A 19501-nucleotide genomic window follows, 5' to 3' on the forward strand; every position below is an offset into this window, starting at 1 on the left:
CATGTCAGGAGTGCACAACTAATTTTAGGTTATTTCTAAATTTAATAATACAGCAGAGGAGAAAAGCTGTGCAATTATATCAGGTGCCATTAAAGTTTGATGTGGCGTGCTAGACCAGTGATTACCCATGGTATGTGTACACTGAGGTGTAATAGCTCGCACATTTGCCTGGCGTAAACAAGTGTGCCTTTGAGTTCTCCGAGAAGTTTAATATTTTAGTACAGAATGGCTGGAAAAAAACATCCATTCAGTTGAGCTAGATTACTAACTCAAAAAGGACAGTTTAGAGCAGGGGTCAGCCAGCTCTTTCCAGGGAGGGCCAAAAGTAAACATTTTAGGCTTTGCAGGCCACGGCGTGGTATGAAACAGCCAGACGGTGCCGGTACGCAAATGAGCGGTGAGGTTTGCTTACACCGAGTGGGCTACAGTTTGCCAGCCCCTGGTTTGCAGCGTAATTTATCCAAACCCGGGCCCTGCTCTGTACTGTCTCAGCCTTCAGGTGAGTGGCCTAGCCCTTGCCCTGCTTGCCATTAATGTTGGTCATACTTGGTTACTTCTTTAAAAGGAGGCTGAGGATGGAGACATGAGATGCTAGAGTAAGCTGGAACTCCCTTTTTTATGCTTATCTTTTTTTTTTTTTTAAGATTTCATTTATTTTTAGGGGGGGGGGAGAAAGACAAGGAGAGAAACATCAATATGTGGTTGCCTCTCGCATGCCCTCTACTGGGGACCTGGCCCACAACTCAGGCATGGGCCCTGATTGGGAATCGAACTGGTGACCCTTTGTTTTGCAGGCCGGTACTCAATCCACTAAGCTACACTAGCCAGGGCTATATGCTTTTCTACTGTAACACTTAGAATGTTCAGTTTTTGGAGAAATTATTTGATGATCAGGTGAACAACGATTCTCGTGTATGTAGTTTTCTAAGCGATAGCTAGGTAGGTAGATGGATTTTTTCCTTAGTGTTTTTTGAACACCTGCTTTTATGCTGGTGTTGTATATAATAGATGCTTTCTACATCTCAGCAATCCTACAATAGGAATTATTCTCGTTTTACAGATTAGAAAACCCAATCTCGGAGGTTAAGCAGCAGATTCAACACAGGCAGTTAGGACACCTGTGTATTATATTTGCAAAAAATGTTTAATACACTGGACGCAGGAAATGTATCCAGATACCTGGTAAATCCTCAGTTAAAATTGAGCATTCGTGAAATTCTAACATTGTGCAAGATAAAAAGATTGTGACCCTTACTCTTCAGAAGTTCTTCTTCCTGTTTCTGAGCTCATAAAGGAAACAAACATAGTCATTTTAATGAGAGTAATTTGTATGCCTTTAATTTTCTGCTGACTGTATACCTCACTGCCTCCTACTAAATCACATACTGCAGGACAGAGCACCAATTTCCATTTCAATGAGTCAGCTGCTACAACTGGGGCAAAAGATATGTACAAGTCTGTTTTTAATATTGTGGCTTTGAAACAGATCTCTCTTCGTGGAAATAATGCTTCGAGTGTACCTGGTTTTGGTTTGTTACAGGCAACAGAACATTGAGGAAAACATGACGATAGCTATGGAAGAAGCTCCAGAAAGTTTTGGCCAAGTAGTGATGCTCTATATTAACTGCAAAGTGAATGGACATCCTGTGAAAGCCTTTGTTGACTCAGGTGACGTCTCCATCTTTTGTGTCTTTGTCTCTCTATCCAACATTCTGACCTGACACAGAGAATGGGAGACCCCGGCGTCTCCCATTAAAGCTGGTGTTCGTCCTTCAGACTGCCAATCAACAGACCTGGGGGTGGTTATCTCACTTGCCAGTCTTCTTGTTTGTGATTTAATCATTTCTTCACCAATTTTATATTTGCAGTATCTCCTTTATCTTCTGCTTCCCTCTCCTGAGTTTCTAGGACACCCCTAAGGCATTGAGGAGTCTTGGGGTTTAGAGTGAGGGACTCTGAGAAGGAGGTGTGTGGAGTGTAGGTCAGACAGCCATTTCTGCTGGTCTGTGCCATCACTTTGCCAGGAGCGGTGAGGAAGTGTGGGCTATAGGTCATGGCTCTTGCCCTGAAGGAACTTGACAGCCAGGTAAGCAGGCAGGGAGTTCTGCACTTGGGGACTCAGACCGTCCCTGTACTAACTGTCACGTTATCTCTCTGTAACAGCTCTGTGCTGTTCACCACACACAGGCAGTACCGTGTGGGTGTGGCGTTGGCCATGTGTCTTTATTCTGGGTGCGACTTTCCCGAGTAGTAAAAGCTCCCGCTCAAGAAAGGTTCCCCCATTTGTTCATCCGCAAATACTTGAGCACGTGCTGGGTCTCAGCCACTGCTAAGAGCATGTTTACTCCCTGGGAGAAGTAAACTGGGGATTACTCAGCTTATGGATGTCTGCTGAGTGCTGCGTGCGGGGCCTCGTGCTGAGGGCTTGGGGGTAAGACTGACTGGTGCCTCACAGGGCTCCTGTGAGCCGAGCACCATGCCGATCCATGCTAAATTAACTAAGGTGCTTGGTGTGTACCACTTCATTCACTTTTATTCAGTCCCCAAAATGTCCCCCATAAACTGTGTCGTACCCCTGTCTTACAGATGAGGAAACTTAGAGAGAGGGGGAGTCCCTCTTCCAGGTATACAGAGTTCATGAGTAGTAGATTCTGGGTTCAGCCCTTGGTCTGCTTGATGCCGGAAGTCTTAACCACTGTGGAAAAGTCAGGTGCATGTTGGATGAACCTAGAAACCACATTCTCTCTCTGACTGGGATGCTCGGGTGTGGCTTCAAAAGAGAGGGCATCTGAACTGAGCTGTCTCCATGGGCAGGGGAGTGGGGCTTGGAGCTGAGGCTTGGGAAGGGGCAGGAGAGCGGTGAAAGGGCCCCATTCCCACCCTGTACATCAGTAACTAGCTTTAGTGGAGTGAAGCGGGGAGGGACGAAGAAAAATAAAAACTGCCTTCCCAGTGTTCTTAATGAAGGAAAAGTTCCTTTTTCCTTCATTATTTCTGGGACTTTCTGAATCTAACCTTCCTCAAATGCCAAGACCTTTCAGTGCCCATAAAGTGTAAAGTGCCTGATGAGCACTAACATGAAACGGGATTGAACTTGGGGAGACATCGCTGGGAAAGGACAGTCTGCTGGGGAGGAGGTGGGCCTTGAGCTGAGCCTGAAAGCATCAGTGGAGTTCAGAGAGAGTGGGAACAGGCGAAGGGACACCCTGCGGGAGGGTCACAGTGAGGAGAGGCAAAGGGAACACATTTCTCCTGGCGAAAGTGGAGGGTTTAGAGCATTTGGAATACAAGGCTGGTGTCTGAGTCTGTGGCCTACAAACAGCAGGTTTGAGGAGTGTGTCTTCCCACAGGCCAGCTCCCGCTGTGGGTGGGTGCATACCACTGCAAGAGAAAAGACCCCACTGCCAGCTTCCTGGAAGCGAGGAGGGTCTGATGAGTGGAATAGGCGGTGGGAGTTCACTTCTAGTTTTCAGAAAGACTGTATGCTGTATCATTTTAACTGGTAAATTAGTGCCCCAAAGTTTGGGGTAAAAATAATTTGGTGAGATGTTTGGGGAGAGACTGAAAGTGGATCTGAATGTAAAGCAGCACTTAGTGGGCGTTTCTGTCTGTAGACCGTTGGACTTCTGGGAAGTCCTTTCCAGGTAGTTTGCTTTCCCTCAGTGTCAAGTTTCTGCACTGTTTCAGATTGCACTGTGGAACTGAAAGTTGAACTGTGCATAGTAGGAAACCGCTAGGTAGGAACAATGTTACACAGACCAAGCCTGGGGGTGTACTTGCTTTCTGCCCTGTTCTTAGTGCTGCATTTTTTATTTTACCACACGCATGGGTTTTGTCTTCATTATCTGGTGTTTCCCTCTACCTCCAGGTGCCCAGATGACTATTATGAGCCAAGCGTGTGCAGAGAGGTGTAATATAATGAGGCTGGTGGATCGTCGGTGGGCAGGGATCGCCAAAGGAGTGGGCACCCAGAAGATTATTGGAAGGGTACATCTAGGTGAGCAAAAGGCACGGGGAGTCTCTGTAGGGCAGTGGATTTAAAATTTTTTCTCTTGGACAGGTACATCTGACCCAACGAGCCTTAACCCTGGAAATTGAAACGGAATGTTGAAGTCATGTGCATGTGTACGTTTTAGCTGGAGACCAGGAGCTGTCAGTCCCCTGGGTACTTCTGTTTTCTGCTCCTTGCAGATAGTTCCTTTCACCTGTTTTAGCAGATTTCGGTGCATGCCTCCGCGTGTCTAAGTAACATGCTCATAGCGCAGTCTTCCTGATGTGACTGACTGTGTAAATGCTATGGAGAGCCTGGCCATCTAATTGAAAACTAGTGCTTTCCTTTCGGAATTAGTAATTGTCGTCTTCTCTCTCTTTTTTTTTTTTTTTTTTTTTTTTTTTTTTTAATCATTGGGTTTTCTTGTGCATTAGCCATCACAAACACTTACTTACCTAGTTGTATGAATCTCGATACATTTGGTCTCATTGAAGATGCTCCTCCCAAGGCCTGGACTGTTAGGGCTGCTTCATAGTAGCTGCTGTTCTGGAATCTCCCCTGACTGGGTATCTGAGGGTTCCTTTTTCTGGGTCTTGTGTCAGACCACATGAGCCCCTTGTCTTCCTCTTTTTATGTCGCTCCTCAGTTTATTACAGGATGTCTTCCAGTAACTTAACCAGAATGAGTCTTTTTTCCTCTACATTCCGCCAGTCTGGCTAGGCTGGAAATCATTTTCCTTCACAGTTTTTCACGGTACTGCTGTGGAAAAGCTGGCTGCTCTTCTGATCCTTGATCCTGTATGTGAAAGATTTCCAGTTCTGAAGGTTGTAGAATCTTTCCTTTGACCTTGGTGTTTTGAAATTTTACAGTGATGTACTTGGGTGTAGCTTTCTTTTCATCCACTGTGCTGGGTGCCTTTCAGTCTGAAAAAATGGCTTAGAGAATGATTTCCTCCCTTCTAGGGTGTCTGTTATTCAGGGAGCATGATCTCCAATCCTGGGAGTTTGGGTGAGATGTCCTCAACTTGTCTTCCATCCTTTCCGTTACGTTTTGTATTTTTTTGTTTTTTGTGTTAGGTGGTTTTCTCAAGTCTCTGGTGATCCTTGACATCTGCTCCTATCGAAGAGCGGGACACCAAAAGGCTATTTAGGAAAGATTGCCTGGGTGGGCAGCCTGGAAGCTGGGAGGGAGAAAAAGGCTCGCGTCCCAGCAAGCTTTCACGTGACCCCCTTGGTTTTGGTTAGGTGCTTGATGCTGTGCCCCGTCTTCCTCCAGGCCGGCCGCTGTTGTTGTGAGAGCCTCTGCCTCTCCCTCCGGTCTGCAGCTGAGGTAGAGGGAGGGAGGGGCCCCCAGATCTAACGGTGCCTCGTAGACCTCGGCCCATCTCCCTGCTTTGGGCCTGCCTCTGGCCCTGTTTTCAGAGGTCCTGTTTCAGCCACGTCGTCAGCCTCTGGGAGTTCTGGGGTGGTCATCGGGCTGCTGCTCAGTTTTCCGTGCAGCCGTCCACCTTCTAGTTCCACAGCTGTTTCACTCGTCTCTTCCATTACTTTTGGCCTTGGTGGTTTTACCTTTACACAAAAGTTTTTATTGTGATTTTTATAAGGGATAAATGGGGATAAATATGTGTGTTTAATCCTTCATCTCTCATCCAAGTTCTTTTTTTTTTTTTTTTGGTTTGTTTTTTTCTTTAATCTATTCCATAGATGCTCATTGTAGAGAATTTCAAAAGTAGATACATGTGAAAACAAGCTAAAAACACCTTAAGTCCTTTAGGTGAGGATCAACCATTAGTGACATTTAAACATACTTCTTTTTGGTTTTGTTTCCATGCATTTTTTTTCTTGTAAAAGGTAGTCGTATGATGTATGTAATTTTATACTCTGCCTTAAGAAAAATTAACATTTGTAATATTTCTCCCAATGTTACTATAAATTTCATAAGCATCATTTAAGTAAATGAGTAACAGTCCGTTGTATAGGTCTAATGGTCAACTTTCGGGATGTATTTTTCCCCAGTGTTTCATCATTGTGACGTGTTTTATGCACGCCGATTTTTTTCCTTAGTCAAGATTCCTGTAAGTACTGAATCAAAGGTTATTAACACTTAAGACTCTCAATGATGCTAACTGGTACCGATGTGCTTCTCCAGCACTGAATGAATATTTCATCTCAGTGTCCCTGTACAATCAAATACTATTAGTTTTTTTAAATTTTTACTCCTTTAATTTGTAGATAAAGCAGTGTCTAAATAACCTTACTCTCATACACTTTCCTACACACAGTAGGACTCAAATTGAGTAGGAATACCACTAATTGGTTGTTTCAGAGTCTGAGGCCTCAGACTTTTCCTGGTTGTAAGTGAGGAGCTTCCGGGAGGAGGCAGAGCGCTGCCAGTCCCTGTCCTTCCCGGGGGACAGGCAGGTCGCCCCGATTCGCAGCTGTGACTGGTCGGCAAGAAGAAAGCCCTGTGGCAGCTACAGGAGCTGTGCTGTGGGAAGGAGGCCTCAGTCTGTGTAAGACGGTGGTTCCCCCACATCTTCCACAGAGTCCTTGTTGGTGCCGTCCAGACCCTTCCGAGAGAGACATCATGTGCCAATTTTAAATTTTGCACGGGCTCTGTACGTTGCGCACACAAGTCATTTCAAGGTTGATTGAAGGCCTAGATGTGTGGAAGGCAAAGTCACAGCTTTTGGAGAAAATACAGGAGCATATCTTGCATAGGAAAGGGGTTCTTTCAAAGATAGGAAGGAAATTATTTGATAAATTCATCCATATTAAGATTAAGAACCTTTCATCAAAGCACATCATTAAAAAGTGAACAAACACAAACTAGAAAAAGATTTCAGTAACGTGTAACTAATAAAAGACTCGTATTTAGAACATACACATATTCTGGATGTTTGTATATCCTCCAACTCCGTAAGAAAGACAGTATAAAAAATTACATAAGTACTTTGAGAGGAAACCCAGATGGTTAATAAGTATATGGAAAGTCGCTTAGCCTCATTATTAGCCAGGGAAATGCAAAATTATTGCAAGATTAACGGGGTTTCGAATCTAATCCCATGGAGCGCTGGTGAGAATGTGGAGCAATGGGAACTTTCATGTACTGCAGGACACATTTTAGAAAACAATTCAACATCCCCAAGCAAAGCTGAGTGTACTATGCCCTGGAACCCTGTAATTCCACTTCTTAGATTGTGCCTAGAGGAACTCACAGCACTCCAGGAGACAGGTGCGGGAGCATTCTCGTCAGCGGTGCTGTGGCAGCGGAAACTGGAAGCGCCCTAGAAAGTCCTGTGGCAGCGCAGTGGGCGCATCGCCCTTGGTGGGTTAGACACCACAGCGCTCCAAGGGGCGGTGTAAAGCCGAAGTCAGAGTGTCATGTGTGCCTAGAGGGGTAAAGTACCTCGAAATATTTTTGGAGTAAAAGAGCAAGCTGTAGTTCAAAAACACAAAACTAAAGAATACATTGCTTAGAAATCACGCAGAGCTGGTACAGACTCTTAAGAAATGCTGGGAGTGGTTAACACAAAACCCGGGAAAGTTAGGAGGGTGGGAGGAAGCAAAGAATAAGTTGTGACCAGTGGGACATATGGAGACTTCTTAGTTTTCTGTTTCTTAAGTGGGGGAAGAGATGTGTGGGTGTTTGTTTTATTATGCTTCCTACTGCACATGTATTTCATACTTCCCTGTTTATGAGATGGACTTAACACACTGGGCAAGAGGAGTAATTGACGAAAGAGTCAAGGCAAGAGACGCCAAGCAAGTACAGGCCTGGTGTTGTCTCTGGTTTGGCGAATAGAAACTTGATTGTAACAGGCAGTAGTAAGCAATTTACATTTTGGAGGCTAATGTAAAGGGTTTGAAGTGTACAGATTTAACTAGCGGGATAGCTGAGTTGATTAGAGCATTGTCACAATATGCCAAAGTTGCAAGTTCGATCCCTGGTCAGGACACATACAAGAATCAACTAATGCCCTGGCTGGTATGGTTCAGTGGATTGAGTGCCAACCTACAAACTGAAGGGTAACCGGTTGGATTCCCAGTCAGGGCACATGCCTGGGTTGTGGGCCAGGTCCCCACTTGGGGGCGTGTGAGAGGCAGCCACACATTGATGTTTCTCTCCCTCTCTTTCTCCTTCCCTGCCCCTCACTCTAAAAATAAATAAAATCTTGGGGTGGAGGGATGGGGAGAAAAGGCATACAACTGTAACTGAATAACAATAAAAATTAAATAAGTAATAAAAATAAAATCTTTTTTAAAAAAAGAATCAACTAATGAATGCATAAATAAGTGGAACAACAAATTGATGTTTCCCTCTCTAAAATCAATAAGTAAAAAGTAGGTAAAGTGTGCAGATTTTATTTCCCTTTTAGAAAACCTTCTGTAAGTGTATAGGAAGTGGGTTGTTTATTGGAGAAATTGTCCTTCTAAATTCCACTGTACCGGCTGGTGCCATCGGTGGCTTTTAAAACTGATTGTTAGTCTTACAGGATTTTCTGTTTATACTTCACCTCTTTGCTTGCTTAGCCTGGGTTTTGACTGACTGCGAGAAGCAGGCACAGAATGATAGATACATTTCCAAAGTTTGTGTTGGGCTTTTGAGGCAAAAATCAGTAACTTCTTCTCTGTGTGCTTCAGCTCAGGTTCAGATTGAAGGAGACTTCCTGGCGTGTTCCTTCTCTATATTGGAGGAGCAGCCGATGGACATGCTTCTGGGACTAGACATGCTGAAGCGACATCAGGTAATCGGGCTTCACTTGCCTTTCGCGCTGGCCTTCTGGATGCTCCGTGGCTGTTACTGCATCCTCTCTCGTGGCTGGGTGGGCTGGGTGGGCTGGGTGTGCTGGGGAACTAAGCCGCACGGCGCTTCAGACCTGGAAAGGCCCTTAGTTGATGATGATGTCGTACAAAGTTTGGAATTATGTGTAAGTGGAAGTAGAATCTTCTGTGAAACCTCTCTGAATCTTAAATCGTGCCATGTGTTTTGAGATAAAAAAGGGCAATGGTTCCCTTGTGTAATTTTTAGTTTCTAGTTAGAATTCAAGTAATTTTTTGATGGTTTTGTTGGGAAGCATAGCTAACACACAACGATGATTTTACACAAGTGTAAGTGTAGGAAGCCCTTAGTAGGTGGCCAGCAATACTTGAGAAGAAGCGTTTCAGGGTTGAGGGAGAAGGTGTGCGTTAGATGTTGGGAACAGAAGTGTTTAATACAGGAAGGGTGATTTGTAACTATATTCGTATGCAGTGATACTTACATTTCTACTCTGAGGCCTGAGAATTTGTTGATAGATAAACAGTTCCCAGTCAAGAAATAATTAGTGTCCACTGGCAGGGCAATTTTCACAAGTTTCATATCTAGTCGATATTTTTATGTCACTAATGTTCTTTACATTTTTTAATATTAAATTCTTACAAAATACATATTGCATTGAATCAAAGTACAGAATTTTGAGTAAAAGGAATGAGTTAGTGCATGTATAAATAAAACCTATTTTATTAGTAGTATCTTTCCTTTTTTTTAGACATTGTATAGACCAGGAGTCTCCAACTTCATAGATATAAAGCATATATATATGGGTAACTGACCTATATTAACTAATTATGAAAATACGCAGAAAAGTATGAAGTACAGAATAGTTTTATAGAGAATGCTTTTCCTACATACCACTTTTTTGAGACTATTAGTACAGTTTAAATATAAGCTGTACTTATACAAAAAACAAAAAGCAAGATGTAAAATTATATAAATGGTTTGTCTTAGTTTTACAAGAAAAAGTCACTACATGTTTATAAAAGGCAGGGCCACTGATTATGTCTGGCGTTTTTCCAAATTTTGCACAATGAACAGGTGTTACATTTAAACTTAGAAGTGAACATACAGCCCTGGCTGGTGTGGCTCAGTGGGTTGAGTGCCAGCCTGCAGACCAAAGAGTCGCTAGTTCAATTCCTGGTCAGGGCACATGCCTGGGTTGTGGGCCAGGTCCCCAGTTGGGGGCATGTGAGAGGCAACTGATCAATGTATCTCTCTCACATTGATGTTTCTCTCCCTCTTTTTCTCCCTCCCTTTCTCTCTAAAAATAAATAAATGAAGATCTTTATTTTTAAAAATGTTAAACAAATGCTATATTAACAGTGTCACCTACGTTGAAGTTTACTTTTAGGTAAAATTGTTTTGAACTGCCTCTATCAGTACTGCTCTTTGTGAGTGGAGTTTTAAATTGAGGGTCATAATTTTTCTGCATGGTATTTTATCTGCTGTCATCGGTCTTTGGTTTCTTCTTTCTAAGTGTTCCATTGACCTCAAGAAAAATGTCCTCGTGATCGGCACCACAGGCTCACAGACCACCTTCCTTCCCGAGGGAGAGTTACCTGAGTGCGCCCGGTTGGCGTATGGGGCCGGGCGAGAAGAGATGAGGCCAGAAGAGATTGCAGACCGAGAACTAGCAGAAGCCCTTCAAAAATCCATACAGGATGCAGGTATGTGCGGTGGCTGGGCGCTTGAGTAGCTCCAGCGTCAGAGGGGTAGGGACTTAACGGCTCGTAATCAGTCTCGTCGTCCTGTCAGACGTGTTCCCGTCCTCTGCCCGCCTCCCTCCGTCTCTGAGCACAGCAGAGAGCTCGGTGTTTCCGCAGACCAGGGACCAGGAGACAGCAGCCCACTGCTGTGTGCGAGAGAGCCTGGGAGTTGTGTGCTCGGGCGCGTTTGGTAGGCTTCCTGAAAATCTTGTCCTTTTTTCCCCCCTGAAGAAAATTGTAACTGTAGGCAGATACTTCCCTTTGAGTTCATCAGTATTGCCCTGAAAATGCCCGTCCCGTTCTGTGGGTCCGTTTGTTTTGAAGAGTAGCATTGTCCCTGTGACTGAGCAGACCAAACATCATTAATATCTGCTGAAAGTGCTGCCACCAAAGACAGAGGGACAGTAATCAGTACAGCGTTTATGCTGTTACTGAGGCCACAGTAGTGTGTCATTGGGCCAAATGACAAGAGTATGTGAGCTATTGAAATGAAGCTACCTAATACGTTTTTCCCTGAACCTGAATTGTAGCTTATTTCAGTCTAAAGTCCAAGTCAAGTTTTGGGGTAAAATGCAGGGACATGGTTTTGCTGAAATCCCATTTCCATGGGTACTTTTTCCCTGTCTGTCACAGAACAGTGAGTCTAGGGTGCGTTTTCTAGAAATTGAAGAGCATTCACTTTTAAGTTTCGGTCATTTTAAAGTCTTGAGCTGTAATTATTCATCAGTGACTAATACCATGTTACATTTTCTGATACAATAAAGTGGATTGGAACCACAAGTTCAGGCAATAGCTTTCTTCTAAAGACAGAAAAAAATAAGAGCTTTAAAAATAAGCATCCAGATTTTGCCAGTGTTTCTTACCGGAGAACATCCGGTGGGTCAGCCTTGAACCTCTTAGAACGGGTGTGGCTGGCAGGGGGAGGTTCCAGGCTGGCCTTGTTCAGGATCTGCTCCTCGCCCATCTTGCAGCTCAGTGTTACACACAAAGCACAGTTTCGAATGTGACTTAAGTATTTTGTAGGAAGGGGTGAATTTTGATCATCCAGGCAGAATGAGTTCATAGTGTTAATCTTCCCTGAAAGGCAAGCTTGAGTGAGTTTGACATACCTACTTAGAAGGTTTTTACATTTCCTCAGTAACTTGTCAGCGTAGTTGTAATGCTGTGTATTTAGTAATGAAATTGGATATATTACCATTTTGTGAAATCTCCATCCCCGTCCCCCCTACAAAGCTTTCTTTTTAAGAAACACCAGCTGATGGTAGTAGTGCTTTCTAAACTCACAGTAGTTACTCTCTTTGGGTAATTACCTTTTATTTTAAAAGTTTCGGAGATTAAAATGGAAACCACGGATTTTACAAGATTAAAAAAAGGAAACGGCCCTTTACACATGTGACCTTGTGTTACTGACGTTGTTGTGGCTGTGCTGGTTCTTGTCATGTTTAAATAATGACGTCATTCTGCAACATCAGGTTCTGTTTGTTTGGGACATTGACCTCCCAGTATCATCAAAATCAAAACTCTGGACATTGTAAGTGAAAGTATTTTTGCTAAAAAAATGTTTCTTTGGTAGCTACTCTATACCAAAGTATCTTTATCTTTTCTATCAATTGAAAAAAAAAATAATTCAGAATAGGAGCTGTATCTGATATGTTTTCTAAAAACTGATTAAAAGATAAAGAGGTTAAGTCAGGATAGGTAATCAGGTTTGGATGTATTTCTTCTAAAAATAAATCTCAAATGAGAAAGAAACGTGGAAAGTGACGGTTACGCGTGTTCATGTCCCCTGAGTCCACATGAAGATGTCCGAGTCACGTGGTCCGTACTTCCCCCACCTGTCTCGTGTGTTTGCCCATGAGTTCTCTGTCTGTGAAATTAATTTCTTTCCAAGTTCTATTAAAAATCTGTTGAAGTTAACACATTACTTTATGTATTATGAGAGAGTGAAAGCAACCAACAGATCTTTCCATGTCCCAACTACGGAAACATCCCAGCTTTGACTCTACCAGTGCCTGATGTTAAATACGGCAAAGGAATGGAGACTGTAACCCTGCATGCTGTGTGGTTTGCATTGTTAACCCGAGTTTGCTTGTCTGTTTCCTAATTCAAACAGAGCGTCAGAAGCCATGATGCATGTAGTGTGTGTGTGCTGCAGCTGGAGTGGGCCCCAGACCAGGTATTTATAGACTCTGCGTTCCGCCTTCCGTCCAGTCTTCGTCTGGGGTCTGTATCTCAGCACTGGGGAGTTTGCGTCCATCGTCCGCCATTCCACCTTGTTTAATCTGGTTACAACTAGCCTGTATATATGTTCGTATGTTGGCATACCTCTGCAAATCCAAGCATAGTTTCCTGTTTAAAAATGTATCCGTTATTAGAACGGTCCTAGGGTGGGGAATCCCAGTAAAAACTGTCCATCTGGCCGTTGTGAATATCAACTCAAAAATGTCAGCATCACAGCTGTTTGTTGTTGGAGATGACTAGGCTGCTAGGGATTTTGTAAGTCCCTTCTGAAAAACTGCACACAACTGCCTAGAGCCATAGAGGAGCAGAGATTTTCATGCTGTTGAAGGAAAAATGGAAACAGGCCGGGTGACTTGTCCAGGGTCACGGAGTCGATAGTAAAGGCGGGACTAAAGTTTTATTCTCTCAGCACCAAGAGCTGAGGATGCTTGTGTCTCCCTGTCCGGACCGATTTCCCCGCTCTGCTTCTGCTCCCTGGTAGTGCAAGTGTGCTCGTTGTCAGCCTGAGTGTGTTGGCTGGTGCATCCAGAGGAGGAGAAGTGGTCCCTTTAAACTATCAGCCTAGGACTTTATAGGGGCTTGCAGGCTGGTTGTAATTAGATACCTAGAACTTAATTTCTTCTTTCTTTTTCTTGTAAGGATGTGTTGAAAGCAGGCATCCTTTAATTATTCTTAATATCCATTGTCCTCATCGTGTCCTCCTATCCTATGGCACTGACCCAGTCCTCCCCTACATTTAGGACTTAGGCCAGTGAAACTGACCATCTCAACTACAGGAGGACTATATGCTGCCTTCATAGTGAGTACAAAATACATTCAGGCCGTGTTCACCTTGACCTCACCCAGTTGTTGTAACTGTCATACAGGTGCCAGAAGGCCATTATCATACTACGGCCTCCCTTCCCCCACTCCTAACACGGTAATCTCACTACAATGTGTCTTTTCTGTTCACAGTAACTCAATATTGAATCTTTTTCTGATTCATCCTTATAGATTGTTAAATAAAACTAATAAGTGTGGTTTTAGACTCTAATGGATATAGTTTGCAGTGAGAAAATGCTATTTTCCTGTTTACCCCTAAACTGTAAGTAAGATCATTTCATAAGAAGTCAGTAACCTCCTGGCATTGCTGTATCTTCTCATGCCGTTAACCAGTGTTGGATTAGAATGACCTAGAGCCATTTGAATTGTAACTGCATTTCTTTGTGGCTTCTAAAGTCAAGGTCAAGCCCCCCCAAGTTGAATGCTAACGTACATCCTGAAGCAGAGTTGCCTCTGCCCTAATAGATCTTACTGTGAAATCCTTGCTGTTACCAGCCTTTGACTTTTAAAGATCTTACACAATAATTGCATAGAGGTCAGGGGTTTTTTAATGTTTATTGATTTTTAGACAGAAAGGGAGGGAGAGAGAAAGAATCATCAATGTGAGAGAAAAACATCAGCCCCGGCTGGTATGGCTCAGTGGATTAAGTGCCAGCCTGTAAACCAAAGGGTCACTGGTTAGATTCCCAGTCAGGGCACATGCCTGGGTTGTGGGCCAGGTCCCCAGTAGGGGGCATGCAAGAGGCAACTACACTGATATTTCTCTCCCTCTCTTTCTCCTTCCCTTCCTCTCTCTAAAAATAAATAAGTAATAAAATCTTTTTTTTTTTAATAAAAAAAAGAAACATCAATTAGTTGCCTCCCATACACACCCCTACCGGGAATCGAACCCCCAGCCTTTTGGTGTATGGGACAATGCTCCAACCAGCTGAGCGCCTCACTGGCCAGAGCCACAGAGATCAGTTTTTAACTGGATCAGTGGCAAGGGGAGAGTTAGAACCGGTGTTTAATGACATGGTGTTCGGCAGCGAGTTCGTGTTTTACCCTGCTGTCCTGCGTGACTGGTCAGAAAGCTGCAGTGGGTGTACATCGTCACTGCCTGTGGAAAAACGATCTCCCTCCGCTGCCCGAACTACCCCCGCTCCCACTGCCCTGCCCTTAAACTGCTTAACTGGTGCTACTTAGTTGTGCTGTGTTAGTGTGATAAAGTGACTGATCCTCTTTTCAAAGTTACTTATTTGATAAAATGATGATTGGGATTTAATCTGTTTGATCTTTAGCTTTACTTTTGTTTTCCAGGTCAGTGCTCGGAGAACACTGACTAAAATAATGGTAGTTTTATCATTATTTTTGGAAGTTCGGATAGAAATAAATAGCATATTTACTTCTCTGTCTTCTGAAGATCCCCAAGCATAACATTCTTTCTCTTTATGAGTCCTCCTCTGTCCAAGATAGGCCTGGTGTTAGATGTCTCATTTCTAACCTCAGTGCTCACACTTGAAACACGAAAAGTGCATTGGCAGGAGATTCATTCGAGTGCAGAAAGCTTCAGAATTTTCAAATGCACCTGAGAATCACCCGAGAAGCTTACAGAAAATGCAGGTTGCTAGGTTTACAGCCAAGGATGGTGTCCCAGAGTCTGTGCGCTGAGCAGACATCCCCGGCGATTGCAGGACAAGCAGTGGAGAGCACACTCTGGGGAAGCTGTCGCGGGGTTCTGAACTCACTGACAGCAGAGATACATAAATGTCCTTCAGTCCGAGCACTAACCCAGACGTTTTGTGGGTGTTTATTAATGATACTTAAAATAGTGAATTACAACAATGCCTGTTTTGTTAAGAACACACCTGCCTCTTATTTTGATGCTGTGATGTTAAATTGTCTACCACAGTGGGAATGGTTCTTGTATAAGTCTCTGAATATAAGCAAACCCAACTTTAATTTGAGGACCTGATTTAGTTCTATCCTGTTTAGATTTGTATCCTCTGATAATGTAACCTGTTAATCTCTTTTCCTTTCCCTTTTGTTCCATGTAGAGAAAAGCGGTGAAGAAACTACCTCACTGGGAATGTCATCATTACCGACTTCAGATGGGTGTGGCCATCCAGCCCGTCCCTCAGGACAGAGTCCTGAGATCGGTAACCCTGCGGGTCTTGCTCACCCTGTCTCTGCTTCAGTCTGCCCTGTCAAGCCCAGTGACCCAGACAGCATGGAACCTGCAGCTGGGAAGGCCTCGGATTCTGCTGAGTTCCAGATAGCCTCTGAAACGAAAGAACATCTTCCCCCCCAGGACCTTGCTGATCATGCTCCTTCCGCAGGCGGCGCTCTGACAGCCCAGAGTCCAGCCGCGCGTGTGCAGAATTCACCCGAAGAAGCCGCTGCTGCAGATCATCTGCAGAAATCTGCTGAAAGAAGCACCCAGAGCCTCCAGTCTCATCTCCACACAAGACAGGAAGTGTCTGTCACAACTACTAGGATGCAAGAAACACAGAGGTTTCTAGGTGAAGAAGGCTGGCATCCAGCATGTCAGGATCTGAGGCAAGTAACTGGCCTTCAGCGGCACGAGGAACCGGAGAATGAACAGCTTGAGGTTGTACCACAGAGCGTGCCACGTGACCAAGAATATCTTTGTATCACAGGGGACCGTGAACTTCTAGGAGAAAGGCAACAGAATCAGCCAAAATGCGTTGATGCAGAAGCTGCAGTGAAAGGAGACAGGCTACAGCAGAATGTGGACTTTCCGTGTGCACAGAGAGACAGGCTGCCTCCCGAATGCTTTGACTGCTCAAATTCAGAAACACTTATGGAAGTAGACACAGTTGAACAGTCCCTAGTTGCGGTGCTTAATTCAGCAGATGGTCAGAATGCCCATGTCAAGAACATCAGTGCATCTGATACCACCCTGGATACTCCCTCAATGGAAGTGGAAACATCAAAATGTAACACTTCTTCTGAAATTTTGAGTAATTCCATTTCCACTCAGAATTTACAGTTCCCAGGAAGCAATGTGGGAATGTCTGGAATAAATAAAGAGTGTGGGAATTGCTCCCCCTCGGCAAGTCTGTGTGGCAGCTGCCAGCCCTGTGTGGAGGCAGCAGAGGGACCCTGCCCGTCTATAACAGCTGCCTTGAAGGAACTTCATGGGCTTCTGGTCACCAGTGGTAAACCAGCTTCAGAACATACCTCTGAAGAAGTTACCTGTCAGTCAAAAACAGTGACTGAGGGCCAGACCGGCTTGGGCATCTTTTCTGAAAGATGGATCCAAAACGAGCAGCTTGCAGCTCCCCAGAATGAACAGTGTTCCCAGGTCTCCTTCCGTCAGGCCACGTCTGCGTCGGTGAAGACAGAAAAGTTAACAGACACTTCACCTGGCTCTGGAATAGAAGATGTAGAAAATACTAACTTCAGGGGTCCAGGTGATGGCCTATTAACTGATAAGAAAGGGGTCCCCAAGTCCAGGGAATCAGTAAATGAGAGCAGTGCTGTCACCCTGGCCTCGGATAAAACGTCTAATCAATTACACTGCACCTTAAGTGTAGAAATTTCACCCAGACTTTTAGCAGGTGAGGAGGATGCACTCAATCAGACTTCGGAGCAAACAAAGTCCTTGTCATCAGATTTCATATTGGTTACAGGTTTGGGTCAGGGCACACAGAATCCAGTGACAGACAGGCCTGAGGCCAGAGAAGATGTCTGTCCTGAAGCTACAGGGCCACTTCTTGATTTTGAGCCACCTACCAGCTGTCCATCATCAGGTCCCTCCATCCTTCCACCGTTCATCTTTCCTGCTGCAGACATTGACCGGATTCTCCGAGCCGGCTTTACTATGCAGGAAGCTCTTGGGGCTTTGCATCGAGTTGATGGAAATGCAGACCTTGCACTTCTTATTTTGCTAGCAAAGAACATTGTAGTTCCTACGTAACCATGGAAAAGTGGGCTAGACCATACTCCATTCCCTTAAAAAAGAAAAAAGCTATATATACACAGACACACACACACACACTCACCACATACACAGTATATGTAGAAACCTGCGAGCAGAATGTTGAGCCAGATTTTTTTTAAAGATTTTTTTCAGCCAAAGTAATTTATGATCTCTTGTCTGATGATTTTGTCTATTTGTTAAAATTTGGGCCTTTTTAAATGTATTGGCAGTATGTGCATACGAAAGCTTTTTATTCTCATTAAGATGATGTATTCTGGAATAAAACTGATGATTTTGTGTACAGCATACCATTTAGAATGAGAGTGAATGCTTTGGGAAGCAGAAGCCCCGAGAAATCCCACCCTCCATGCAGCTAGCAGCAAATCGAGTTCACACTGAGCCTGTGTCTGTGCTGTTGGCAGGTTATGGCTTATCGGTCAGTTGTCACTTTACAAACTTGACCACATGGTTTGGGTATTCAGAAATCTCGGTGATCTGTGTATTACGATTCATCAGCTCTGACAAGACATGGGAGAGTAATTGAACAGTATCTCCTAGCGTGGTACATTGTTATTCATATGGTTAGGTTTGATGTTTTAAAGGGATGAATCAGGAGGAGTTAAAACTTGGGTTCCTTTGTACATCACAGGCCGCTGCATGGATTGCCGCGCAGCTTGGGTGGCATGTTGTGGGGGGTTACATAGGAGTGAAACATGGTGCTACCCAGATTTAAAAAGAACAAATCCTGCAATTCCATTTACAAATATCGTGATGTTTCGAGAACTGTGAGTGACAAAAAAAATGACCCAAACCTTGGAATTGCCTAGAGCTTGGGGTTGCTAGCATCTCACTGATCATACCTCAACCCTTAATGACTAGCGACGATCTGAAGTTCAGCTAATGGGTTGATTGTCGGCAGTTCGTTTCCTTTCTAAACTCAGCTTCTACTGGGGAGTTCTTCTAGGGCTCAGTCTGAGCTTGATCTGCGTGAAATACTGAAGTGCGAACCTTGTTGCTGGTTCATCTTGGTGCTTAGAATGGTCAGTCTGCGGTGAGTGCGCTTCGTAGCCATGGAAGTGGTCGTTGCAGTTTCGGACTCAAGTGGCCTTGGTCGTGTATTCCATCCCTTTTCTTTCCTCAGGAGTTTGTTTAAACAAGGTTCGTCCTATTTGTGTTTACCGTGTCAAGTTAGAATGGGGCGTAGCATATCGATGTCCTTACTGTGGCCTTTTTAAATGTGAGGACTAGCCCTCGGAAGTCAGTTGTCCTGTGGGCCCCACTGTGCAATAATCCCAGGGGGTGGATTTTACAGCATTTCCCACCCCGGGGTGGGGGGACTGCTTTCTTATGTCCCTAGCAGGAAATTTTGGGGTTTTATTGAAAAGAATTTTGAGCGTGATAATTCCCAGTTCCAGCTTGCAATGTGTTTGAAATAGAACCTTTGAAACAGCAATTTATGAGCTTAGTGTTAAACGGTTTTGTCTTCAAGTCAGATCTGACTCTCTCTGAAAGCTTATTTCCGTCAGAATTTACATCACTGAGCACAATCAAAATGGAGACTCATATCTCAGGAGTTTTTGAAATTTCAGTTTGGGGCTAAAGGCATTTTGCTTCTGCCCTATTCCCTCTTTCTTTTGGCTGTGATACTTGTGCGTGTGTTGGGAGACGAGCAGTGTGATGGAAAGTCACCTAAGATTCTTCATGGTCCTCTGGGGTTAGGAAGCAGTCAGCAGAAGTTGTAGTTGACTGGTTCCGAGAGGGCACTCAGAACAACGGGTCAGCCAGATTGTCTTCAAAATGTTCTTTCAGACAATCACATACTGCAGACCCTTTCGCCTGCCCTGCACCAAAGACATCAGATGCGCTAGGAAACCGCTTAAAGGGTTTTGCCAGCCGGCTCGGAGCTGTTTGTCGATAAGTAGCCGGTGCTGTCGGTCGAAGCAAGATCTAGTGGCGTGCAGTGCACCCCTGCACTTGCTGTATGGGTGGAGACTGGGA

At 44.3% G+C, this 19501-nt stretch overlaps 1 protein-coding gene across 5 annotated transcripts in view; it reads left to right on the top strand.

Annotated features, from left to right (window-relative positions):
• The window catches only part of LOC112299130 (protein DDI1 homolog 2), a 33370-nt gene extending 14081 nt beyond the window's left edge, over positions 1-19289 (top strand). For 2 of the 5 annotated variants that reach the window (XM_053920224.2, XM_053920225.2), the window contains exons 5-9: positions 1541-1668; positions 3869-3997; positions 8635-8738; positions 10287-10476; positions 15615-19289. In XM_053920224.2, coding sequence (XP_053776199.1) covers positions 1541-1668; positions 3869-3997; positions 8635-8738; positions 10287-10476; positions 15615-17500 — 2437 coding nt within the window. In that variant the 3' untranslated portion in view covers positions 17501-19289. Of the gene's footprint in view, positions 1-1540; positions 1669-3868; positions 3998-8634; positions 8739-10286; positions 10477-12628; positions 12692-15614 lie in introns of those variants that run through there. The other 3 variants (XM_053920226.1, XM_071220846.1, XM_024554256.4) reach the window with 2 other exon arrangements.
• Positions 19290-19501: the final 212 nt, after the last annotated feature.

This window comes from Desmodus rotundus, chromosome 3 (assembly GCF_022682495.2).
Source record: "Desmodus rotundus isolate HL8 chromosome 3, HLdesRot8A.1, whole genome shotgun sequence".
Taxonomy (NCBI): Eukaryota; Metazoa; Chordata; class Mammalia; order Chiroptera; family Phyllostomidae; genus Desmodus; species Desmodus rotundus.